Source organism: Mugil cephalus, chromosome 1 (genome assembly GCF_022458985.1).
Source record: "Mugil cephalus isolate CIBA_MC_2020 chromosome 1, CIBA_Mcephalus_1.1, whole genome shotgun sequence".
In the NCBI taxonomy this organism is placed as follows: domain Eukaryota; kingdom Metazoa; phylum Chordata; class Actinopteri; order Mugiliformes; family Mugilidae; genus Mugil; species Mugil cephalus.
Window position 1 is genome coordinate 6,712,677 of NC_061770.1, and position 26,728 is coordinate 6,739,404.

General features: G+C 39.1%; 2 protein-coding genes across 2 annotated transcripts in view; both read right to left on the minus strand.

Annotated features, from left to right (window-relative positions):
• Positions 1–6,871: 6,871 nt before the first annotated feature.
• Positions 6,872–13,401, minus strand: cbln4 (cerebellin 4 precursor). Its single transcript, XM_047572753.1, has 3 exons — positions 12,725–13,401; positions 11,130–11,246; positions 6,872–10,045 (listed from the first exon to the last, which is right to left on the minus strand). Exons 1-3 carry the CDS (start codon positions 12,989–12,991, stop codon positions 9,848–9,850), a joined length of 582 nt encoding a protein of 193 aa, XP_047428709.1. The 5' UTR covers positions 12,992–13,401; the 3' UTR covers positions 6,872–9,847.
• A 6,879-nt stretch (positions 13,402–20,280) lies between these two features.
• The window catches only part of LOC124998239 (formin-like protein 13), a 33,827-nt gene continuing 27,379 nt past the window's right edge, over positions 20,281–26,728 (minus strand). The window contains exon 17 of the mRNA XM_047572497.1: positions 20,281–21,933. Within this exon, the coding sequence (XP_047428453.1) occupies positions 21,832–21,933 (102 nt within the window). The 3' untranslated portion in view covers positions 20,281–21,831. The remainder of the gene's footprint in view (positions 21,934–26,728) is intronic.

Below are 26,728 nucleotides of genomic sequence, written 5' to 3' on the forward strand. Positions count from 1 at the left end.
GGTAAAGGTACATGTCTGTGTAACATCCATATGAATATCAGGTCCCAGCAGAACAATGTTTTATCACAAGATCGTCAGTGCTATTTACGTCTCCTATTAGGCTCATATATAGGGCCCACATACAGTATATTTGGACACCGACTCAATCTTCATGATTTGGACTCTACATGCCACCATATTAGAAATATGCAGTTGTAACTTTGCTAAGATGCAGTTGAAGTGAAGACTTTCAGGTTTAATTCAAAGGACTTAAAAATATCCTATGTAACGTTTAATTATTACAACCATTTTCATAAGTCTTCTCATGTCAGGAGCACAAAAGCAATTGGACAAGTTAAAATGGACATAAACAAAATGTTCATTTTTAATACTTCGTTGAGAATCCTTTGCAGGCAATGACTGCCTGATGTCTGGAACCCATGGATATTACCAAACGCTAGGTTTCCCCCTTTGTGATGCTTTGCCTGGCCTTTACTGCAGCTATCTTCATTTATTGCTTGTCTTCCTGCCCCAGGTTTTGTCTTAAGTAAGTGAAATTCAGCTCAGTCATGTTGAGATCTGGTGATCGATTCGGCCATTGAAGAATATTCCTTCTATTTGTCTTGAAAAAACTCTTGGATTGCTTCTGCTCTATGTATTGGGTCATTGTGGTACTTTGAAACACTGTCCAATAAACTTTGGTGCATTTGGCTGAATCAGAGCAGAAAGTATATCCCTATATGCTTTAGAATTCATCTGGCTACTTTTCTCTTCTGTCACATCATCAGTAAACACTAGTGACCCAGTGCCATTAGAAGCTCTGCATGTTCATACCATCACGCAGCATCCACCATGTTTTAGAGAAGATGTGGTATGCTTTGGCTCTGTTCCAAGCCACCAGCCTACTTTCCTCTTCCCACCATTCTGGTACAGGTTGATCTTAGTTTGTCCAGATAATGCTGTTCTAGAACTGGGCTGACATCTTCAGAGTTTTTTTTTTTTTTTGCTAATCTGGCCTTTCTGATTTTGAGGCCTCAGTATTTGCTCTCGTGAAATCTTCTCTGTCTGGTAGACTAACATACTGATACACCTACCTCCTGGAGAGTATCCTTTACTTGGGTGGATGTTGCGAAGAGTGTTTTCTTCCCAGTGGAAAGGGTTGTATGATCATCCACCACTGTTGTCTGTGAATGTCCAGGCCTTTTTCGGTTCCTGAGCTCACCAATGTGCTCTTTGTTTCTCAGAATGTACCAAAGTGATTTACACCTTACATTCCCACTATCCCTGTGATGTATTTCTTCAAATCCTTCAGTTCCACCTTAGGGTGGTACTTCCATGAGATCTCCTCAAATGCCACACCTGGAATCAACTAGTCCTTTTTCCTGCATAAATGATGAAGGATTAATGAGGCAACAGCCCATGTAGCCCATTTAATAGCCTTCAAGTCATTTGTCCAGTTACTTTTTCGAGTAACGTTACTGCCTTTATTTGGTATTATTCACCGTCCTCTGCTGCCATTACTGCAGGAGGGTATTTGGGTGAAAACAAAGGACACTAAATTCGATTTTGTCATTTTTCATATGATTCAGAAATACAATATACGCCCACATAATTCTCTCCAAGTGATGAATTATGTAGACTTTCCTTTCTACATGCAAATATCAGCAGCCGTTCTATACGTTCCATCAAGAACAGATACTGTGATTTAGTCTTCTGTTCGTGCTTTCCTCCTTACTTACTGCCTGAGGAAAATGTCTAGCATCCTTTCCACGGCGCTCAGTCCCTCTGGATATTGACAGCTGCCTGAATTACAAAGGTAGCAATGTGAGTAATGAACCCACTGAAATCTCATCATATAGAATGACTCTGAATTACCTCGAGAACCCCCTGACCCTAACGCCACCCTCTGAGCCTCACCAATTGTGCTTTTCATCTGCCGTTCAGAAATCAGAATGGGACATGTTGCAGTCACAGAGGTGCTCTGAAAAACTGCACCGCATGCAAACATGGTTTTACAATCCTTAAGCCCGACAAATCAGCAGTTCTGTTTAAAACTTATCTGCATACAGCGCTCACATTCTGCTCATGTGCACAGTGTGAAAGTACAATTTTCATAGCAGCCCATGAAATAGTTTGGAACTTAGTTTAAACTGAGGCTTGTGCTTTTATGCAAATGTGCTCATGTTTTCTGTGAAGCAAGAGTTTAGTAGAGATCAGGGAAAGATCGAAGTTCATGATTTGATTGAGCCGGACACATTTTAAGCTAACAGGTACCAGAAAAGATGTCAAAGAAAATGTGCATTAGTGTGAAATACCACATTGTTTGCAACATGTGCAAGTAGATGCCATTCCATTAAAAGCCCTGTTACAAGAAGACTTAAAAATGACCCTATCTTCTCAACATCAGCTAATAGCCAATGAAATGTTGATCGAAAGATTATCTCATCAAGTCTTGACCAAGGATTATACGTGGGTTTCCAGAATAGTTTTATGCACTAAAAGAGCCATAGTCATTCTGCACGACAACAAACTGTGTAATCATAGACTGAGAGATTATTTTGCTCTTTTTAAAAAAGAATTGTGCAGTTAACACAACACTCGACACGTCACCTTCTAAAGTGAGTTAATTTAATATAAATGAGTGTCTCTATATCTAGACGATAAGCTGCACACCTCCACCTCTCAGTGATGAAACCATGTCATTTCATTTTGCCTTGCTGTTCATTGTGCAGCATAAAGCTAGATCACCCTTTCTCACTGTGATTGTCACTGTCAGACACCTTAATTAAAATGACAACATTTTGTTTTGCGGCCCTTAGAATTCTTTGACCAGTTGAATTAAAACTGCATTCGTTCGTACCACCAGTTACTACGTGTGGCACCAAAATAAATCAGGACTTAACTTTAAGATTGCTACTACGCTGCACGTAACTTGTTGCCTATAGTTATACTTCTGCTTCGCATGGAATAATATTTGAGGTCATGTTTGGTCACGGTCTCCACCAACTCCTGGTTCGTCTGCTTCATCGGCCCCACAGTGTTCACCAGCTACTAATAAACTGTATCTGTCTGAGATCTACATCTCTGCCAGCACATAAAGCTCATTAAAAAAAAACAGGAATTAACGTCATCATACGTAATGGTCCAAAATATTTATTACAGCTGCTTTGAATTTGTATCTTCACTATTAATAATTTATAGACCAAACTGTTCATCTCAGATCTTGTCAAGTCCGTCATTTAAGAGTATCATCACAAAAGCTGCAATACTATTAAATAATATAAAATAAATAAAATATTGAAAGCACTCATCTTGAAGTTCAAGAGATGAGGTAGTATTTGTATGTGTATGTCATAACAGCTGCTGTGTTAGCGTGTGTTTGCTCCACTAAGGTGGAAATCAAAGGCTTCTAATAAGGCCTGGCACCTTCTTGAACAAGGAACACAGGAAGGCAGGCTGCCACCAGCTGAACGCTTATCACAGAGAATCTGTCTCCCCGTCCTTATTTATTTATTATAACAGGTAATTTATAGTCTGAATATGTTGGAAATATTTGAAACAAGCATTGGGGAATGAATTCAAGGAACAGTTTCAGGAACATCTCAGATATGAACGTGCACCTGACTTCACTGTTTAGGTGCCATTGGCTTCACACAGATATTTGATTGCATTAAACAGTTCCAGTATTGTTGCTCTTGTTGCCCATATCACAGACATTAGTGCTATTGTGTCCACTGTTCTCCATATGGCAATTTAAATGAGTCAGGGTTAATGCCAAATGCCATCTAATCTCCAAGGTTATTTACTTATTCAGAAACAGACAGATGTCTCCAGAGGTGTACATGAGAAGATTATGAAGAATTAAACAATCCTGTTGGGGTTGTTGGAAGCTGGGGCTGTTTGAAGCTGTAACCTCAAGAGAAAGAAGCTTGGTTAACACGTGAACACATCTCAAGGCTTACCCACTGTAGACATGTACAATACCTTGTCATAGCAACGTGGGAGTCAGATGAAAGGTGAGTACGGAGGCCACAATCTTCCTGTACTGTGCAACAGTCTCTGTGGCACCAAAACTATTTCAACAGTTATTATGTCTTTAAATATTGGGTTTTACTTTTCACGCAGAGATAAGAGATGCACAAATTTAGCTTCTGATTTGTGAGTGATTCTATTGGCTGGTAGCAAATTCATTCAGTGTCATGAGCGGATTTAATTTGCATGTATGATAAGGTTGTCTCAGGTTAAACACTAGCATTAACCCATGTTATTATGCAGATGTATAATTAGACTTGGCATTAGCACAATATTAGTACATTACAAGCACCAGTATAATTAGATTTATATTTGAATCCATCACCAACCCTTAAATAGTTTGAGCTTAATTTAGAAGCAAATATCTAGGCCAATAAAGTGCCTTTTCAATGTCAGCAGTGCTCTTTGAATCTTAGTGTACATGAATGTTTTAGATATACACCAGTTTTTTGGAGTTCCGTAAAGTTATGAGAGCAGAGCTGCCCTGCTAATTTGCAGTATCCCCGCAAGATTTCATGCACATTGAATGTTTGCTTTTTTTTTTGTAAAAATGGCTGGACAGATTTCACATCATCTAAGGGGATTATTATGTTTAAAAGAGTCTTGTTTCACTCTGATTAATGCTGAGTTATAGTTTGGTTCAGGGGATCTCACTGGGTGCATCCAAAAATAAAAATAAAAACGGCATTGTGCATATTTTAGACCAAGTGCCTGAAACTATCTGATCAAAGGGCTGTACTTTTTAGAGACAATATATTCAATAACACGGCAATAATGCCCTCTGAAATGTAAGTACAAAGGTCAAAACGACGCTTGAAATTCAGCACAACACACCTGCCACCAAGGGCTTTGAGGGCAGTGGGACCTTGTCTTGCTTAAATCTTCTGTAGAATTTTTGTTCCACACTTAAACGATAATAAAAGTCACTGAGTGTAAAGTTCTGAGGATGACCTTCCGTTTGTTGCTTAATGAAAATCATGTAAAATCAAGAGGCAGCGTAGTTTTACTTGAAATGGGTTTCTGGCAGGATCTTTCTTATCTCGTAAACAGTCTGACAGCCGGAACACATCCTGATACAAATCAAACTGCAATGGCAGATAATCTACCAGCAAATGATTTCGGGATGAGATTCATTAACAACGAGTGTTAGAGCTCTTTCAACGCGACACACAAACGGCAGCGATTCAACACGTCTTACTGCATCTTTAATTTCAGATAAATACGCGTTAGATAAAGGACCATTATAAACCTCTGCTCATGCGTTAATCACAACCTTGGAACAATTACAAATTACAGCTGGCATGTCTCGTTTTAAACGTTGAAAATGTTTGGTGTTCATTGAAGTGTTGCACCACAGTACGCCCCGCACTAAACGAGGCTGGTTGACAATCTGATGCGTACCAAATTACTGACTTAGAGCTATGTTATGGTATAATTATGATGAAAGTCTTTTGAGCCTTTTTGTGTGTCATCAATTCCCAAAATATGCGACTGAACTAAAAAATGCTCATCCTGTGACACATTTACTAAGCTGACATACACATACATCGTTCGGGAATTGCAACGCAACACTGGACCAACCCTGCATCGTTTTCTCAGCTTCTCTGTTTGAAAGGGCAAACAATATTATATTTTCCATATGGGAGTAGATTCTATTGAGGAAAAATGCTACATTTTTATCTTCGTCTGTGCACACATTCCTCCTGAAAGGGGATGAACAGAACAACACTGCAGCGCTCCGTTTGTTGCTCGGTTTAATACACCCGTTGAGAGCACTGCAGAACAACAGAAAAAGAAGCGCACGACTTAGACCAGAATAAAGACATTTCTCCTCGCGGCAGCAAAGTAAAACTGACACCGCTATCTGTGTTTCACATCTAATGTTAAAAACTAAACAGGGACGATGCTGCTGGGAAATGAAATACACAACCATATTTATTCCAGTCGTAGAAGTCAGAACAAAATGCTGATGTGCAATAACTTCTGAGCTAAAACGGCGTAAGAGTTCGTAGCAGAGTAGAGTTTGCCACCTTTTATTTAATTAAAATACCACGATGACATACTGATATTTATGGAGCCTGGAGTATTCTATCACGACATTTATAAAATTATAATACTTCCATTTAAAGTATGCTATTAACTATTTCTGTGAAAAAAAAATAAAAAGAAGCATCATTAATAACATTAAAGAATGATTAATGCACCCGTGCATCTTGAGCGTGATGGGCTTGATGTCTAATTTTAGGTTTTTCACTTTTTAATGTGTTTTCTTGTCACATTCAGTTATATCTGGGGGAAAAATGATTTGTAGACTGGTAAAAGTATTTCCTCTTACCCTTACACCAACAAGTTTTCAAAGCTCTTTTTTTTTACAAACCACAAACTTTATTCATCATACAACGCTGTAATTCTTAAATACAATGATACATTAATAAACACATTCATGTAATACAATGAAAGCGCTGAATAAAAAGTGATCAACTTAAAACTTTTTTTTTTTTTAAATGAGTAATAAAATAATCATCTGCCGAAACTGTAAGCGTATCAGGGGCACTGTCCAGTTTCCACAGTCATTATGAGTCCACCAACTGGAGCAAACACAAACATAATACAGACACAGAAAATATAGATTATATCAGTTTAGCAAAATAGATACACAGACTGTGATAAATAGATTGCAGGGGAATTAATCACTGCTGCCAGACCTGTATATTTCGAAGGTGCCCAGTCACTGAATATATAATTTCAGTCTTGTTTTCTTGTGCTGCTGTCAGTATGAGGTGTGATGCGACGGTAATCATGTATGTCAGAGGATTGTCAAAATTCCTGTTTTTAACCGAACAATTTCTTTTTTCTTTCATTTTCACTTTATGGTTGCAAAATATGACAGTTGCTCACTTGCATGGACAATAGGCCTTTGCCAATATGTGATATAGGCCTCATCACTTCTGCGAGAATTGTTTCAGAAAAAGATGTTTTCCCAACTTTACAGACCATTTTTTACTGTTTACATTTTTACTTGTCACAGTAGGGAAAACAGGTGTGTATTAACAATGGCTCAGTTCCAATAACCAGACTGCACAAAAGCAGGTTCTCCCCAAGTGGAATGTAGCTATTAACCAAAAAGGTTAAACAAAGGCAGCCTGTAGAATTTCTTCAAGACGTTTTGTCGCTCATCCGAGCCTCTTCCGCTCTAAAGGACTGATAGGGAGATGGGGTTTAAACAGGAACATCTGTGTCTGTTAACAACCACATACTTAAACTAGTACATACTACACAACTAGTTGTCGTACTTCTGCGAGCACCTGCAAATCCGCTTGCCTTTTTTGGGAGCCCTTTTACAGACATAATGTAGCGATTGTGAAAACACCAGTGTTTTCCCACTATGACAAGAAAAAGTTTCAACAGAAAATTCAAACAATACAAGATGCTTTCAACGTTCGGCATTCGTTACATTTCCAGATAGTATTTCCTAATTTTCAAAGTGCATCATGTGGTTTCACATTGAGTATGTATGTAGCTGAATGCAATGACAATGTTAAGATGAACAATATCTCTTCAACCTGACTGAAATCATTCTGATAAGAGATTCCCACTCTTCACACAGATGTCCTAAAACATCGATCACAATGTAGCTTTTTGGATAAAGAGGTTCAGATGTGTAGCATCAAATCTGACAGAGGTCTAACCACAACTTTATCCAGTCAACAGAAGAAGGTGGTTGAGAATGAGCCACGTTTACATGTTACTGCCCGCATCAATTTCAGCTTTGTTCATTTTTTTAGACCGTAGAAGATTTACACAACAACTCTCAATCTGCTCAGGTCAGTCTGTTCTGACTGGGATGGTTACATGACTCCTCTTTATTCTGATTACTGATGGAATATTAGTGTCCATGTAAATGGAGCAACTGATGTTAAGGCCACTGACTGAAAAATGCATGACCAATTAAAACATAAATCTTATGAGTGCAACTGAGCTTCCAGCTGATGAGTGTGTAGATCATGTCAAGGTAATACAGCACACAGTAACTCTGAAGAGGAGAGCCATTACATGCTGTAAGCGCACACTGAGCTCAAGAGCAACAAGTAAGGAGGTCATTAATTCATCAGTTATCCCAGACCGCCCAGTGGAAGCTGTTTATGCTCGCCGACTGTGACAGGAATCCATTTATTATCAGCATACTAACCAGTCAACGTTCTCATTAAACTTCATTAAGCTCCATAAACCATGAGAGTTCTTCTGTTATAAATACACAAGCAGGAAATGAGTTGATATTCGTTTTAAGAGATATGAACACATTAGGTGGCATCATGTTTGTTTTCCGATAATATTCACTCTTGTACATTAATATTTTCTTTAGCAACCAAAGAACTGGTGACACTTTCCATTGTTACGTTGAGCCATGCCATTTGGTTAAGGTCCTGGAAATCTTTGTTTTAGTCACATTTGACCATAGCCACAAGCTTTCTCCAACCTTTTTACTTGCAGGAGGCAGAAACACAACACTGGTATGCTGTTTATAATGTACAATAAGTTTATATGGTACACTTGTTAGTACACAGTTGCGAGTTTGTCATTTGGAGTCAAATACTGCTGTCAAATTGAACACAGGAGCTGATGATTACGCCACAAGGCTAAGAGTTTAACAAGCTAATGGATTAGCTAGTAACTTGATGCAGGAAACGTAAAGGTATAATTAAAAAGGAGAAAACATCAGCATTTTCCTCAAACAAAGCCTATATAATTATGACCAAAACTCTAAACTACAACCATTTTTTGAAAACGCCACAAAATACGTTAGACCTAGCATATTTGAAGCTCCAAATTTTCCAATTACATGTTTGTAAATACCACAAGAGGGGGGCACTCTTCTATGGACTCTTCTTGTGAACACTGTAAACACAACTTTATTTGAAGACATGAATTGGCAGTAGTCACTTTTAGCTCTAGTTTTGTTCCCCACCAGCTCTTCTAATCAGGTGGTTGCTACCATTGTGTTCGCTGATGGACAGCATACACTACAGTAATAACTGGTGTTATTTGTAATGATTATAGCCAAATTAAAACAAAAAAAAGACTTCCCATTCCTTTTACAACCATATCTCTGTGTGACTGTTTTCTTTATACTTTACTCACTTTGTAGTTTGTTTCTCTCTGTGGTCATTTTCTTTCTTTTGAGTTTTTTGTAGTTATTCTGCATTTTGTATTTGTATGTCTTGTTATGCCCATTAATTATCCATCTATGTCTCTCATCAAACATACCTTTATCTGATTTAAAGTAAATGGTTTGATTAAGAGACTTATATAAACATTATTTTTTACCAGAGTCTTCTACACTACTGCCATCCCTGTCACTTAAGTACCTCATGACCTGGAAAGTTTAGTTCCAGTGATGACATTCCCCAATAAATATCAATGTGAACACTTTGCTCATGACAATTCGCACAAGTAACAGAGGCATGTACAGTTCACACTCAAAAGGCAGATGTGCTAGAATGTTTAAACAGGTATCATTAAAAATAAAAGAAGAAAGGGTACGCCAAACATATTCAAAAGTTCAAAAAGTCTGTTTTGGATGTTTCAGTCTTTCTCTCTGAAGTAGCTTGAGTGACAGGAACATACAGTCATGATAGGGAACATTTGAAATGTCTTTTATCTCAATGGACACTTTCCAAAGTCTCATTTCCTCTCTCTGCTGGGATCCATTTACATCCATCGCTTTTCAACCATTGGCAAGATCCAGCATGTGCAGCAGCAGCAATGTTTGGTTTATATTGTGACAACACATTATGAAGAAGTCAGTTAGGGTACAATCTATTTTTTTTTCTTTTATTTACAGGGGAAAAACAAGAAAGCCAGAAAATGTAGAGTATTGCCATCCACCAACGAGGTTTCCTTTCTCCAGCTTTAGGTAGACCTTGTCCTCTTTTTCGAGAAAGAGCAGAACTCCGTTGGTTGCTGCCTCACGAGTTACATCTTTGTCACCCGCAAAGGCAGAGATGACTGGCTTCCCGTTCAACATCAAGTTCACCTGGGCAATCCAAGAGAAGGGACAATTAGCAACAAGAGAGGGAAGGCGAGGAGAAATATGTTTTGTAACTTGACTTGTTCTTTCACCAGTACAATCACAATGACCACTAGTAAAGTCAATGCAGTAAAGGGGGAAGGTATCTCAGGTTCTCAGATAGAATGATCAGATGTGAAAAGGATGATTATTTTACTCCAAGCAGACTCAAACAGAACCAGTGGGATGAAGCTTGTCGTTGATGAAATTTGGTGAATGCGGAAACTCATGACTTCAACCTCCTCCTAATTCAATACAGGTTCTCACAAATTATTTGAGGAAAGTAGTTTGGTGGAGAGACCAAGTACAAGAGCTCTACCTGGGTTAACTACATCCTAATCAGGCTGTAAATGAGCTTAAAATACCTTAATACCTTACATCTTCTAATTGCTATCTTCACCTAATAATTGCTACACCAGGGACAGTTACAAGGTGAAATGTTTGTGACATTAAACATGTTTCTGAGAGAATGAAGAGTAGGCCTTTTGATAATAGAGTAAATTCATTTGCACTGAATGTCACTAATTCTTTGTGGAGAGTTTGCAAAAGAACGATCAAACTAAAATAATCAATGTCCTAGCTAAATGTTAAAGTTAGAGGACACATTTTTAAATTCTTCCCTTTTCAGCTGTTAAAAGGACCAGCGTGAAGGATTTAGTGGCGAGGTTGCAATTTGAACTGAATTGAGAATCTACGGTGGTGGAAACTCAGATGTGAAAATGTGAAGAGTCCTCTCTAGAGCCAGTGTTTGCTTTGTCCTTTCTGTGAAAACGTGGTGGTACAGCATGGCAGACTCCATGAGGGGGCACTCACTTGTCCCTTAGCTACTGGGAGTTGCTGTAAACACTTGTGGAAAAATATCTAGTTTAAAAGGTTGTTTTTCCAATCTGATAATAAAACCTTAAAACCCACATGCGGGTCCATTAATGCTGAATATAACTACTTTATCTCATCTGTATTGTCACTACGAAAGACATTCCCAGTTTAACACTGAAATGCTTATCTTAAGTAAATCATCAGCACAGGTGTGGGAAGAAAACAAAATGTATACCTGTATGGTTTGACTCTGGTACACTTTAATCACATGGAAACTGAAACTGTAGACTCCTTTTCTTGGAGACAGGAACACTGAATCGAATGTGAAGTAGTTTCCTATATTCACAAGAACCTGTGGGGGGCAGAAAAAGTACACTCTGAGGTCAAAGGTGTTCCAATAGTCAGCACTTCAACAGAGGTTTTTATTTCAGATGGAGCGTTGGGATGAAATATTTCGATGGGAACCAGCCGTGGACACGTCAGTGTTCTGACTCAGCTCCCGATCAGACACAAACGCAGTGTGACACACTTCAAACGGCATTTAATTCAGCCCTCTTCACGACAGACCTTAGCCTCTCAAATTCCTTCTCAAGAGGAAAACAGAGTCATGTTTAAACAAGGCTTTTAAAGACAAATTAAACTTTAGGGCAACAAAAAAATATATATATCTTCCAATATAGTACTACAACATGCAGAATATGGACGACCTAGACTGTCATCAGATTAAATACATAAATCAGTCAAAAAGCAAATTTATATGCCACTGAATGCTCTAATATTAATATTAAATCTGAATGCGGGCATTAAAATTTTGAAGTAATAGATATTTCTTCTGTTCATTCTGATCACACAGAAGGAAATGTATAACTAAATAACAAGCATTTAAAAATATAATTAATAAAAGTAAATATACAAGGGATTTATGTAACACTTTAATTCAATTTATTTCATACATTATGAAATAATTAATATTGATACTTATTTGTAATATTGTTTTGATGTTTTTAATTAAAAAATAACATTTATGGCAGCATTAGTCCTCCATGTCGGAGTATTTTTACAGTATAATTCATGAGAGTGTGACTAAAATGATCTACAAAGCCATGTCAGATTGCCATGGATGGAACTTGTTTGGGTTACTGTTGGCAGGAGCAGCTCAGGCTCCTCTCTGCGCCTGCAGAGTGTGATGCTCTTGAATCCCACCCGTGCAAACCGCTGCAGACTCAACCAGGACCTCTGACAAATGTTGCTTTCATAGCAACAGCATGGACAGGATCCACACCAATCAGATCAGATGCAGAGAGTTATGATAGCAGAAGATTGTGTTATGTAATTCAAACAAGAGGACAGGGGAGCAGTTGAGTGAGACTGTTGCAAACACCCAGCGCAGCCCATGTCCGCATGACTAATCAGGTGTCTCTTGTTTTTTGCTGCTGCTTGGTTTGTTTGGATTTGCTGGATTTGTGTAGGTAAGAGTGGGTGCGCGTGTGCACGCTTGTTGGAGGTCGCTTGAGGCACCAGTGATATAAGTGCGTGTGTAGGCTCTGCAGGATGCCCGCCCTCAAACACAGTCCAGTCACTTCCAAACCTGCTCGCCTGTGATATGTGCCGTTGAACGGTGCCCGTGCCAGTGGCTAACAACTAAAACTTTAGACAACACTTAAAAACTGCAATGAGATTTTTGCATCAACTGGGCTAGAAGATGAAGTTTTGTCAAAAAACGAGACTAGAATATACTATGTGAGATATAGGAAGGGTGAATTCCAAAGTACTATTAAAGACAATGTATCTACTTTCTGACGTTAGTATTGTGTATAAAATGGTCTTAACCTTGTCGAAGTAGATTATTCTTGTTTTGTTGCTCATCTCCGACGGCTCGTGGTTGTTGTTCCGGACTGCAGAGAAAGCCACCTTGGAGTTGGCGGCGCGCACCGAGATGCCGAGCGGAGAGGATGAAGCCTTCCAGTCCGTGGTCGGATTGGAGTCGCAGACCACGAGGCATTTTCCCTCCAGGACGATCGGCTCCGTGTCATTCTGCGCCATCACGACTTCGGAGATCACAGTCCAGCCGAGCATCAGTATGACCGAGTTCACCATGGCTCTCCTTTCTCTGTGTGACAGCTGCGTTCTCAGCGCAGACTCGAAATGAACGACCGTCTCCTGCACAACACAAGTTTCCCAGTCTCTCCACTTGTCTCCGCCGGCGCAGACCCCTCTGACGCTGCGATATATTCTCTTACGGGATCCAAATGTGTGCCATAGTGCCCAGTGGAAGATGAAAAAAAAAAATCTTTAAGTCCCTATTGTTTTTCTGAAAACTACCGGGAAACGTAGAAATCACCGATCGTTGTCTGTGCGTGCCATTTTCAGATATTTCACGAGGGTGGATGCGTCCAAATCAGACCTTATGGAATATTTACGGACGGTTGTTCCTGTGTGACAGGTGTCGTTAAATCGTCCGTGGGATTCACTCCTACTCCAAATAACGCGTCTGTCCCCGCAGTGATGTGCTGTGATGTGCTGCCTGTGCGCGCGCCCAGCCATCCACTTTACGCACGCACATGGGCTAACTTATAAATAAATGTCCGTGCGTAATTATTTTATTGTATTTATTTATTTATTTTTCCCGGGGCTTACAACTGCCTAAATCAATATAAAATTACCACCAACCAAAGCATACATTCGTCAACTGGCTGCGTTAATTGTTACAATTGAAAAGAGACTCTGGATATAGTGCAGACTGCACTTTTTTTGAGATCCAGGAGCAAATCCATGTCTTATCTTTAAACACATTTCTGATTAATTCCAAATTTAAGTCACTCTGTAATAGAAGTACATAACTGAATGTGCTCTGAAAAATGAGTTTCCTCAGTGTCTCCACAGCTCCTTGTCCACCCTGACTGCAGGTTTCACTATGAGGCAGTGACGCATTATAATTTCAGACCCAGAGTAGATCAGAGAATCGAGTAGGGCCCCAAGCGAACATTTCCAGTTAACAACTAACATTGCAGTTAAACAGGAAGGAGGGTTGTCCGAATGAACTTACTTCATCCCACTAGTGTCATATAAAACGACAGGCACGACTAAAAAAGTGGGACACACCATGTTAGTGACAATAAATGATTAAAGCTCTTTCATACTAACTCCTTTAAAGCGTCATGTACGGGACGTGCTGCATGTGCAGTGCTGTCTCAGGTGGGTCCCCTTAGGGAGGTCTCCTACTGTCAGCCCTCAGGGTCCCCTTACTGGCCTGGGGACGCTTGTGTACTTTATCTGTTGACAAGCTGCGCCTTATTACATGGAAGGAATGAAAATCTCTCAGTTTTCTCCTATAAGGCTGTGCTGTGTCACAGAAGTCAGCAGTGGAGCGTTTACTGTTTACTGTGGTTGCCTTGCTAACATCAGCTGTCAGTGAACTCACTGCTGTCATCAGTTTACCTGTAGCCAATAAAAGAACTCTAGCTGTCTGCAATTTTTTGTGTGAAACTGCAAGGAAGAAACTTTTCCCACCCACTTGTCTTTGTTGGCGTTAAATCAACAGCCAACTCAAAGTGTCCTGTGAGTATATTGACAAGAGATTAGTGTTGTGAGCACGCCACCTCTGTCCTTGTGTCACTAGGCTCCCTATAAAACAGCGCATCAATTTTAATGTCCTTCCTCTGACTCTGTAGTGCTACATCGTCTGGATCCCACAGTGTTTAAAACATACTTTCTGCAGCTTAAAAGTCCCCAAAAGATAAAGGCACTGAACTATGATAGCTTTGTCAGTTTTAGCCTCAGTGTTCTTCATTGCATTAAAGGTCAGAACTGTCAAAACAGTCACTGAGATGCAAAGAGGAAGAACTCACTGTGGAAAACTCTGGTTCCAGAGGTAAAAAGTCTCATTAACTTTTCCCGTGGAGTTCATAATGTTACATGAAAGAGAGTCCTTCACAGGCCTAGGTTGACATAATACAACTCCTGATTAAATTCACTTAAATTCACTGTTACTTAATTAAAAATGCAAAGGTACAAGTTATACTTTAATTCCCAAAGTAAGAAACATCCAATCAATGAGCTTAAAATCTGTGACCTTGCATTGAAGGTGCAGCTTAAATCAATTCACTTTAAAATTCTGCTTCAATTCTGTCTCGTGTGACTGTAGTTCTTCCCACACAGACGTATTGGCTACTGGCTTCCATTCAGTGAGATTTTCTCTCAGTGATTCAGGCTTGGAATGTCTGTATCTCTAGTGTATCATGCACCTGCATCTGATTGCTGTTTGCTAATCTTCCATTCACAGGCTCACTTGTGTGACTCTCAAAGGGCTTATGAGAATATAAATGCATACTCATTTTACTGAACCCACAACAACCACAACAACAACGACACAAGACCTCTGGCTGCAGCATCACCAGAGGCCCATGGGCCTTTTTGAAAATTTGATCGAAGATATATTTTACAGTTTGAATGTTGTGTTTCGAAACACTTAAAAATATTCTGGGGTTTTCTCTTATTCCATAACAAATGAAATGAAAATATTTTTTAAAAGAACATTCTCACGTCCTTCACCATAGTGTTTTATCTGAACATTTTTGAACATAACATATTCGAACAGAAAATCCTTCTGTAAGCCCTTTGACTTTGCGTATTTAATTTCCGGCTTCTGTCACAAAGCTGAACAGCCAATCAGAATGAATCATCTGAAAAGAGCAACTGTTTAAAGGCATTCACGGCTTGGTCACTGCTAATATTTCCATTTAACTGCAACCTTGTGTACTCAAGTTACCTTTCTTTCATAGTCATCGAAAAACATGCTTTCATAAAGTTTAAAAAGTAAGAAACATATGTTGGCCTCTCTTTTGGGCATCTGTTTCAGCCGCTTTACAAAAAGTTGGCTCAAGGTGTATCATCAAACCCACATTTCTGGGCCTTTCTTTAATTTCTTTTCCTCCTCCATGCACCTTGCAGGTGATGTCTCACCAGAAATGCAATTGTTTTCTACTTTTCTGCATAAAAATTAGACAAAATATCAGCAGGTCTTGACACAGACGGAAAGTAGACAGAGAGATTAGGAAAACTTAATAAAAATGGAACTGAAATAATTTAATTTTTTTGCATTTATTTATTCAGGAAAATGAATCATTTGTGCATGTCTGAGTTGGAAAAGTAAGTGAACCCTTGTTTTCTGTATCTGTATGTTGATCGGCCGCCGAACTAAAAGTTTCTGGTCACTGCTGATCAGTCCACCACTCCTCTGGACGGTAACGTTCTTCAAACTTATCAGTTTGTGTGCAATCCGTCTGACTGAATCCGTGGATTCCAAACTCTTTAGACATGCTTTTGTAACCTCAGTCTAATTACATTGAGTGGAAAAAGAAGTATGATATTTCTGCTTCATTTGCGTGATTGGGTCATCATTGTCTACTGGCAGCATGACACATGAAACAATACTGCCTAATTCCCGGAGCCATCCCCAGCATGACAATCCAGCCAGCAACTCAAAAATCCAAACTATTGACCTGGTCTCCACATGTCCTAGATCCCAGAAGGATCAAGTACTTGTGGGATGATCCAGAACCAACCTGATCCTCAGAGACCCCGTAAACTTAAACTCTGCGGGAGGCGAACGAGAAATCTAAACAATATTAGGCATTAGGTGGTTTTAATGTAGTGGGTGATGAGTATATGTTGAAGAAAAGACACTTGCGACAAATATTCTGAATGTCCCAACGATTGTTCTAAAACCACCTGTTATACGATACTGGTTCTACTTATCTAGATTTGAACTTCTGTGTGGGGCTGTTGCCGTTGCGGTGATGTCCACAGCTGTGACTGTTCCACAGCGTCTTTCTTCATTCATATCTCTCAACAGCCGTACAAGCGTAGACAATTCCGCCCACTTCTACCTCAGTCTGTTTTCCGCATCACAATGATTTCATGTAATTTTAATTACTGTTGAGCAGCAGCGTGATCTCTGCATAGATCTGCCGCAGTTTCATAAACCAAGTTTTAGTTGGAAATGAATCATTCTGAATATTCTAATGGAACACATCTTTTACACAATCCAAATTCAGAATATTGTCATTAATTTGGATTCAAGTAATAGAAAATATATAATAAAAAATACATCAGCCGCTATAAAAACCCTTGAACTTGGCCTTGTTATCCTCAACAGTGGTGATCTCCTTGGAGTCTCCGCTCTGAAAAAACTATTTCGCTGTGGAACACTCATAACATTTACTGAAGCCCGTGTCTCTGTCTCAGGCTGAGATCAACTTCAGTTATTTCAGTTTTCCAGCCCAAGCTAAAATCCTTTCATCCATTTGTGTGCATGTGAGGGGAGGGAGAAGATCCAAAATGTCTCATCTGACAGGACTAAAATCACGTTAATATTTTATCTGATCTCTCCAGCAAGCATTACCTTTGAAACACATCCAGTCTATAGAGGATTTAGATTATTTGGCTGTGGACCCTGAACGATCCCCTGTGGAGTCTAGATAAAAACGTCTCTGGGGACTTTAATTCATAGACTGCATACAGTACTGTACCACTTTAACTGTCACACATAATGAGCAGCTTTAGTGATGTTCAAAAAAAAAAAGGGGTAGACGCTCTTCTCTCATTGTGGAAACATACATTAAAGATAAAGGCAGAGCTGTGGATGTGCCACATTTCAACACTAGAAATAAACAGTAGGTGGGAGGCAATCAGACGGACTATAGGTGTCAGTCAACAGCACAAGAACCTGCTCCCTTTTACTACGATGTATTAGGATTTTCTGAGCTTGTATCTTCAATTTAGGAGTATATATACATATCTATATGTATACAATGCATCCCATAAGTTCTGCCACTAGACAAATAGAATGCAACAGAAACATTATGCTTTTGTGTTTGTTTATTGAAGAAAAACGAATTGACAGTCATGTCTGGGAGGTAACGGTGCAACGGTAAGTGAATCCTTGCTTTCAGTATCTGGTGTGACCCCATCGTGCGGCAATAACCGCAACTAAAAATGTCTGTGCTTGCTGATCTGTCATCTAGAATGCCTGTTAGGGATTGTAGCCCATTCCCCAGTACACAACCACTCCAGTTCTGAGATGTTGCTGGGTTTCCTCACATCAGCTGCTTGCTCCAGGTCCTTCCACAACATTTCTATTGGGTTAAGGTCAGAACTTCGACTTGGACATTCCAAAACATACATTTTGGATATTATTATGTAAATATTATATTTACATCAAATACGTAATTTATCACCTATAAAGCATTACTCCTACATTAATAGATATTACTTCATAAATCTGGTTGCAAATGCTATCATTTACATTTATTAAGTCTGTTACTAAGTTGTTTATAAACATGCGTTCTTACTATAATTAATAAATAGTTAAATTAATAGTTATAGAAAACCTTTGCTGTAGTTAGATAACTATTTTTGTGGAGACTATCTACACCTTGAAAATCTGTTACAAAGGAGATTTAAAAGCTATTTTATCTTGTCAACAGAAACAAATGAGATGAAAGATTTATTTCAACTGTACACATGAAAAAAAAAAAATGGAAGGGTGCCCACACCTTTGAGCAGAACTGTATATTCCAGTCAACATAGACTCACTATTCGCTTTACTTTTGAGTCTTCACACCTGTGAATCTAAAAGGCAGCAGCACGACGACTGCAGATTTCTCCTTCATTGAGATCAACCTCATTTTGAAGGAACTTGGTATAAACAAAAGCTTTTACAGCTTAAGCATTTTTCAGAACACCCCTGCAGCATAATCACTTTCTCTGCTCTCTGTCTATATGTGCAATATTTTCACCAAAATGTGATTAAATGCACAGATCCTGTCTAGGTCTTACACAAACAGCTTTGTTCAGCTCTTTAGCAGCCATTTGTTTGGGTCATGTGACTGTGAGTGGCTGCCTCCTGCTTTGTCCTTGGCCTGAACTGCTAACGTATTCACTGAGCTGAACAGACACAAACAGAAATAGAAAGTTTTAATCATGTTTATACAGAGCAACATTAAGTTGGAGTTACATTTTAAGAGATTTGTGCAATCTAAGATCTTGTTTTAGATATATTTATTGAAAAGTATGTGGTTTTGTAGCTACTGGTCAGAACTTTTTTTTTTGTTGTTGTTTTTTTAGCTAAAACTGAGTTGATATGAAGAGTGAGATTAAAGCTATGGGTCTGACAATTAAAACAGGAAGTCAAAAAGGGAAACATTTAGTAAAAGGTAGATCAGGCTGGAGGTAGATTTTACCTTACCTGCTACCAACTTAAATCAGTTCTTTCGTATCCAGGTTGTTTTAGAAATTTTGGACAGCAAGAAAACACAATGTGAAACCAGATCCAAACTCCATTTAGATTTGGTTTTAAATGTGCTTTCAATCAAATTTCAACTGTAATATGTTTCTGGAAAACAGAGGCAACATGAGCAGTCCCTCAAATGGCCACTTGAGGCTGGCTTAATTCACGAATTAAATAATTCTATTAACAGCCTAGTTGAAAGAAAGGTTTCGGTATCTATAGCTAATTTTTCCATTCATGACAACTGTACAGGGTTAAATTTTACCCATTTAATTTAACATTAAAATATTTAGTGCCCTCGCAGATTGCAAACTACCTACGAAGGTGTTTTCAACACCTTGCTTCATCCCGACTCACGCTCTGCCTCCTGTCCGTGTTTTGAATTAGCCTTCAGTCTCAGTAGGTAGAGTCAAGTACTGCCAAGATGGCAACAGCAAGGGATTTAATTGACAAGCTTCAAAACACTCTTCATGAATCATGTCCATTTTTATAGTAAATTGTCAGCATAGTTAGTTAGACTAGTTGAGGGCACTTACGTTGTCACAGCAACATTTAGATAGGTTGCTTCTTCCTGGAGACATGAGTCTAAATACCCTGGTCAAGCTTTAGTGCCACATTAAATATAGTTATTTGATCCATTATTGATGTAGAAAATATTGATTAACGTAGCTTTAAAGTATTTAGCGGGTACACAGAAGCTGCAGAAATGTGACCCTGAACAGGTTTATTTTGGTCCAATGTGAATCGGCTTTCTTCCCTCCGCTGCCAATTAAGCAGAAAGTTCACTCGAAGCAAACCTGCCCAAAATAGAAACACAGCTCAACATCACACCTCTTACTACTTCACTCAGTGTGTGTCAGAACTAGTAATGTTCGATACCACAGATTTCCTTTCTGATCGGATGCTGAGTAAAATTCAGGCTGGTATCGGCGATACCGTTCCGATACCGATACTTTACGTAAATACACCCTGATGTGTCTGGCAAACCTAAAAGAAACTAGTGCCTTACCAATCATGGCTTCATAAAGAACACAAGACATCAGAGTAATTTATTTATTTATTTTAAGAAGTGTATTGAGGTAGTGGCCTCATTTACTATGTAGCTGAGCTAAAACAACAACAGAAAAAGGAAACAATCATACAAAATATGTGAAAATGCTCTTTCAAACACTGAAAAAAAGAAATATGTAGAATAATAAGATCATTAAAATAAATTATTCTTTAACTGTTAAGAACTACTGTAAAATGGAAAGTCTCCATCTCATCATAAATGCCTCGTATTCTGTGTTGTGGTTTAACTTTGTGTTTCACAAGGTTTGTTGTGTTGCCACAACTCAGTAGTTTAGTTACTTTCCACTGTGTTCCTACATTACCTCGAATGACTGAAGTATCAAAAGTATCGATATTTTGATTTGAGAATTGATTTTACAGCATAAAGTCCTGGTATCGATCGAAAACCTCACTAGTCAGAACTACCCTTCACACTGTACAGTACACAAATACTAGGAAGGGCACTTTGATCATGTGACCAGAACCTCTACAGGATCTCTTAAAAATGCTCAGCTGATAGAAAATATACTGTAAAATGCAAACACGGTTAATATAATGAATAACACCTTCACACTGGCACTGATCTGCCGGAGCACCAAAGTGAAAAGTGTCCTGATGACTGGGATTTCAGAAAAGTGTATGACTTGGAGAATCATAAATTGAAAGTTAGTGTACAACAGTAGAGTCTGTCCCACTCTGGGGTTTAACCCACATAACGACAAAGGGCCTGGAAAAATAGAAAGCAAACTGGAGCAACACAGACTGCAACATAACAAGTAGAAAAAATACACAATTATCATACACACCTGTCTCTTTTAAGTTAAATTCATTCTAAATTTAGAGAGAAAATGGAAGCCTGTCTTATTTGAAGTCAGTGTGTGCCCCTTCTCAATGTAAGGTCTCTTTTTAATGACACTTAAAAAAACAAAACAACAAAAAAAAACAAAACAAAAAAAAAAAACAGCCTTGATAGTTCATCCAGCTGCAGTTTTGAAAACTGGAAAACAGAAATAATGATGAGTTCTGTGAAAGACCTTTAATAAAGTAGTTTTGAATGAATCAGTTTTGGCATAGACAAAGTTTTAATTAAAAATCATTTGTTTTTTAATTGCCTGAGCAGGACAACGTTCAACTGTTCCTGCTCAGCAAGAGGTCTCTTTCATTATACCACCGTGGGTTCACAGTGATATTTTTTTTTTCTGATTAAAATGTCAGCCGCACAAAAGCGCATGAAATCGCTTCTAACCAGCTCAAAGACAAACCATTCAGAGAGTTCTGTGCTGATGATCATTTCATTGCCACAGCGCAGATGTGGTCCTGAATCAGCGTCCGGAGAGGAATCGTCCCCGACCAAATAACAGCTGCACGTTGAAAATAATCGAAAGCCCAAAGTGGGCTCTCCTCAGCTGTCCTCTCAACCGTCTGTTTTGTTCCTCTGCTAGCGGAGAGCTGAGTATGAGCAGCGCACTTTAGCATTTGAGCGCTTCAAGTCCTTCATGGCTGATTTGTCTCAGTAAACACAAATCAAACCAAACCTCTGACATGAAGGGATGTGACAGACCAGTTTTAGAATTTTATGCTGGCTGTGTAGTATAACTCATAGAAGTTCAGCGTGGGCCCTGTTAAAGTCATGGACGAACTGGCAAATCAGCCCAAACAGCTCCTGGGAGTCTTGATCTGCTGGTTGCCCAAATTTAACCTAGACAAAAGAAAAACAGAATGGATTAGTTAACCCTTTAAAACTTGAACATCAATCAGTCAGTCTTTACACATATAAAATGCAACACAAAGTAACTCCCCTAACCCACCCATACCCCACACCCTCATTCAAACACACACACGCCAACACACAGCATACTACACACATGCATGCTAATTCAAATACCACGGATCGCCAGCGTCCAGGCTTCAAAGGGTCAAGTATGACAGCAGTTTAGAAATTTGTGAAAATATTTCACAATTTAGACATACTTTCATCTGTGAACTGCTGCCAGAGTCGTGCGTCTTCCCCTTACCGCTAGTCTTTTCATGTAATTACCTCACATGTGGTCTCAGTCCGTTGCTTAGGCGCACACTTACACAAAGAGGTAGACGTGCGCTGCTAATTAACACCTACACCCCAGTGGTTGAGGGTCGCTGGCATCAAAGTGTAAGTCATTCACCAGTTAAACTTTATCAGAAAGGGTCCCAGTGTGCCAAGTGCACTAATTGGCTCCCTGCATGCTGTTGATGGTGCAGGCGGAAGTTCAGTTTTTATTCACATATAGTATACCCGTACACTCCGTACGCTTGGTATTTGCAGCCCACTTCATTATTTGAGTGCCTCACAACCTTCGTGACCGATTTGTCTCGGTAAACACAAATCAAACCAACCTCTGACATGAAGGGATGTGACAGGTCGGTTTTATATGCGCAAAATTGATCTTGAATGATAGATTTGAGCATTTGTCGTCTTTACCCTGACCTCTGTCGAACTGCCTGTTGGCTGTAGCTTCATATTTACCATGGGTGTTAATAAACAGAGAAATCCTCTCATCTGACTCTCAGCAGGAAAGTTCCCAAAATTAGGAATTATTCAGTTCTGATTAAATATTCATGCCACATCATCTGCTTGTGATTGGTTTGATCAGACCAGCACTTTCTGCAGACATTTGCTTTAAAGGCACAAATAATTTACACGGACTCTAAATATTCCTCTAATACTAAATACTATTGACTGGACATTTCTCTCTGAGTAGAATAAATTCTTTTTGAGTAAATAAAAGTGTTTTCCCCACATAACTGGCCTGTACATGATACAACTTTTTTAGTTAGAGGCCGATTTATTTGAGTGGAGGAACTTGTTTTCCCAGTGAAAAACTCTTTGCTGCTGAATTAATTTGCTTTTTTTGTTTTGTTTTTGCCAAATCTAACTATTTGCTGTAAGTGGTTGTTGGTTTTTTGGCTGAATTCAAAAATAATTCCAGGCTTACAGCACCCAAGGATTACTTATTAAACTATGAACATTGACGGTGCAAACTATATTTGGCCTCATTTCTAGTTGTAAAAGACTGTGTGATGTTTATTATTATAATAATTCTCACTTTTTGTCGATTGAACCCATACGTGGTTGTGACCTGTGATTTAGCGGCGACAACGAGTATCTTAGTGTTCTCCTGACATTTGTGAAAGGTTCACACAGGTTTAAGCAGCCATCATCTCTGAAATCAAAAGGAAGCTATAACAACAATTAACAATTAACACCCATTCTCAGTGCAATATAATTGGATCAGATGTGCAAATGAGCTGCTTTGTACACTTCCCTCCCCGTATTTTGCACAGTCTGCCAGGAATGTTCAACATTACAGGGTTTCAAATGACGCAACCCTTTGCAAAGCCTATCCGCTGATTTCCGTCCCTGTGTGTTTTTTTGTTTTTTGTACATGCTCAGTATTTCTGGGCATTTGAACAAACACGTGCTTTTGCTCAAAAAAGCCAATTTACCACCACACTATAAAAAGGCTTTAGGAGAAATAAAGGAAGCGTCTGTTCTTTGTATCAATATGTTTTCATGTTTAAGGAGTGGGGATAAGAAGGATAATGAGATTAACTGCAGATTGCATGTGTATCATACTGTGCTGTTAAATTTTATGCTAAATAGAATTTTTTTTAAAAAAAGGCTGGATTATCCCGAGCTCCTTTCTCTCCGAGCTGGTATTAGAAAAGTATGATTGGAATACTGAATCCACCAGTGTATAAAGTGGCGTGTATTAAAAATAGAAAATATCAATTAAGTATTAACTCTTCAACCGCTCTTATATAAACGTTTAAATAAACGGTTAGAAAACATTAGGCGTGAACAGGAACATGTGAAGTGTTCTTATATCAAATATAGGGATTGCTTACCTGCTGGTAACTTTGCTAATACAAATAAAATTACAAGACTGACACAGAAATGTTCAATATACTCCATAGAAGCATCTTGTATAGTTTTTAATTGGCAGGTTTGAGATGTTCATTTGAAGGATCCTTTTCTCTGCAGGTTTCACGCTGATGTTTAGGTCAAGTTTAAGTTTATTTCATTTATATAGCTCCTTAAAAAGCAAAGAGAATTCGAGTGCTTCACATTCAACATGTCATGTAAACATTCAAATTTCTGCTGTGCTGTATTTCTTATTAAAGGTAGGTGTTTGTGCTCCATCATTGCCAGGTTTTAGTGTTGATGTTGTAAATTAAAATCAAATTAAGAGAAGCAAGAGAGCAGGTGTCCCAAATTGTTACATGAAACTTTTTTTTTTTTAATTTCGTTTTTTTAAATGGTGCCTTCAGAGTAAAAAAGAAAACAAGGCACCTGCAAAATCACCCCCCAAAAATGCATGAGCTTCTTCCGCGTTTGATAAATTTGCATGTTGTCTATTCAAGGATGTCATTATGAATTCTTCCTACCTTCCTCCCCCGCGACAAGATGTGACTAAATATGACGCCCTCTCCCCAACCTGCTGCTCGCTTGCGTTACGCCACAGCCCAGTCGGCCTTAATCATTTTCTCCAGTGCTCCTACAATGGGTTTATTGTATTTTCAGGAGATTTCACGGGAACAATATTAGCTGACATGTTGCGGGGTCGCAGGTGGGCCAAAGAGATATGAGCTGGACAAAACAAAACTTGGGAGGAAGGATGCTTGATGGGCCTGTGTTCTGGTATTTAAAGATGACAGATAGTAGCCTGAGAGTTAGGCTACAGAGAAGGACTAACAAACTATGAAATATTAAATATAATTAGTCAAAAATCTCATGATTTCGTTTTCCGGGTTCGATAACACATGCAGGGCTGATGCTATGTTTTAGTCTGGTGATTAAATTATAACTCCAGACCTGAAGGGGACACTACAGTTAAAGGTCAACTTGTTAAATTTCGAAAGGCCACAGCCAGTGCATTTTTAATAAAACCTGGAGGAGAGATTTATGTTGAGAATAAAGCATGTTATTGAAATACGTGAGGATTAGGATGATAATGGAATAAATTCGAATGCATCTTTAAAGCGTGTTAAAGTGTACCGCAGGAAATGTGCCTAGCCGTCTGCTTGCTTGCTGACATTTAGAAGAGAGAATCCATCATTAATATCTGCATCCGTTCTCATCTGCGTGTGGAGCACTTCTCTCCGTTGCTTCAGTGTTAAAATTAGAAGCAGGTAGCAGTTTGTTTATGTGATTCAGAAGTCAACCCACATATTGCACTTTTGTGGCAGCCCTAATCTCTGCTTAACTAAAAGCAGCTCCGTGGTGAGGAGGCTGCTTCAAAGCCAGTACTTCAGCTGACCCAGCTTCCAAATGAGATGCTAATCTTTTAGACAGAGAGCGACTCGAAACAATGTTTTTCTCAATGAAAAGGGGAAATCTGCAGGAAAACCAGCTCGCCGGCTTCTGAGCTTCACCCTGAGATTAGATTGAAAAATCTAGTGAACTCTGATTTGCTTCTAATGGCCGTACTTTTGGTGACCAGGAGTACAGGCCCCTGCAGCCAGTTGTCCATGTGCCAATGTACCAGTCGCACCATCTCCCATTCATTTTACACAGCTTGTGCTGAGATCGTGTCAAAACCCAGCATTTTAGTTAAGACCACTCTAAACAAAGAAGGTTTTATTTGCATTTTAAATAACTATTCCTGGTTTATATATTAACTGTCAGCTCTACTGATGCTATGCAAAATTTGTGGTTTTATAAAGGTGGTCTTTTGTTTCCATGTTGTGCTCTATTGCCTGTCAGTTCCTATAGATGATCCAAGTATGACAGCACCATTAAGCTTCTCAGCTATCTCCTTTAACACAGCAATAACTGTAACATACACTCATCGGCCACTTTATTGGGTATACCTTGCTGGCTAAAGGTCCTACCCCCTTTTGCCTTGACTTGATAGCATCACACAGTTGCTGCAGATTTGTCGGCTACACATCTCTGATGTTCCACCACATCCCAAAGCTGCTCTACTGGATTGAAATCTGGTGACTGTGGAGGCCATTGGAGAACAGTGAACTCACTGTCATGTTCAAGAAACCAGTTTGAGATGATATGAGCTTTGTGACATGGTGCATTAGCCGTCAAAAGTTTCGGGAACTCTCAGAGCAGCCCGCCTGGCACCAACAACCAAGTCACTTAAATCTCCTTTCTTCCCCATCCTGATGCTCGGTTTGAACTTCAGCAAGTTGTCTTGATCACCTCTACACGCCTTAATGCATTGAACTGCAGCCATGTGATTGGCTGATTACCTATTTGTGTTAACAAGCTATTACCTAATAAGGTGGCAAGTGAGTGTGTATTGCCTGTCAGTTCCTACAGATCATGTCAAGTATGACAGCAGCATTAAGCTCCTCCACTATCTCCTTTAACTTGTCACAGCTTGAATATTACATGCAAACGCCACATAATGACAACTGTTGGTTTCACTTATTAAGTCTACACTCGCCACAAAGAAATAAATAAGGTCTCCGTTTGGCTACTTTTGTGCAATATGAAACTA

Coding starts and splice junctions, on each gene's coding strand:
- cbln4 (XM_047572753.1), bottom strand. CDS start 12,991: ATGGTGAACTCGGTCATACTGATGCTCGGCTGGACTGTGATCTCCGAA. Junction 11,247..12,724: donor GAATAATCTACTTCGACAAG/GTTAAGACCATT, acceptor TGCCCCCCACAG/GTTCTTGTGAATATAGGAAA. Junction 10,046..11,129: donor ACCAGAGTCAAACCATACAG/GTATACATTTTG, acceptor TGGATTGCCCAG/GTGAACTTGATGTTGAACGG.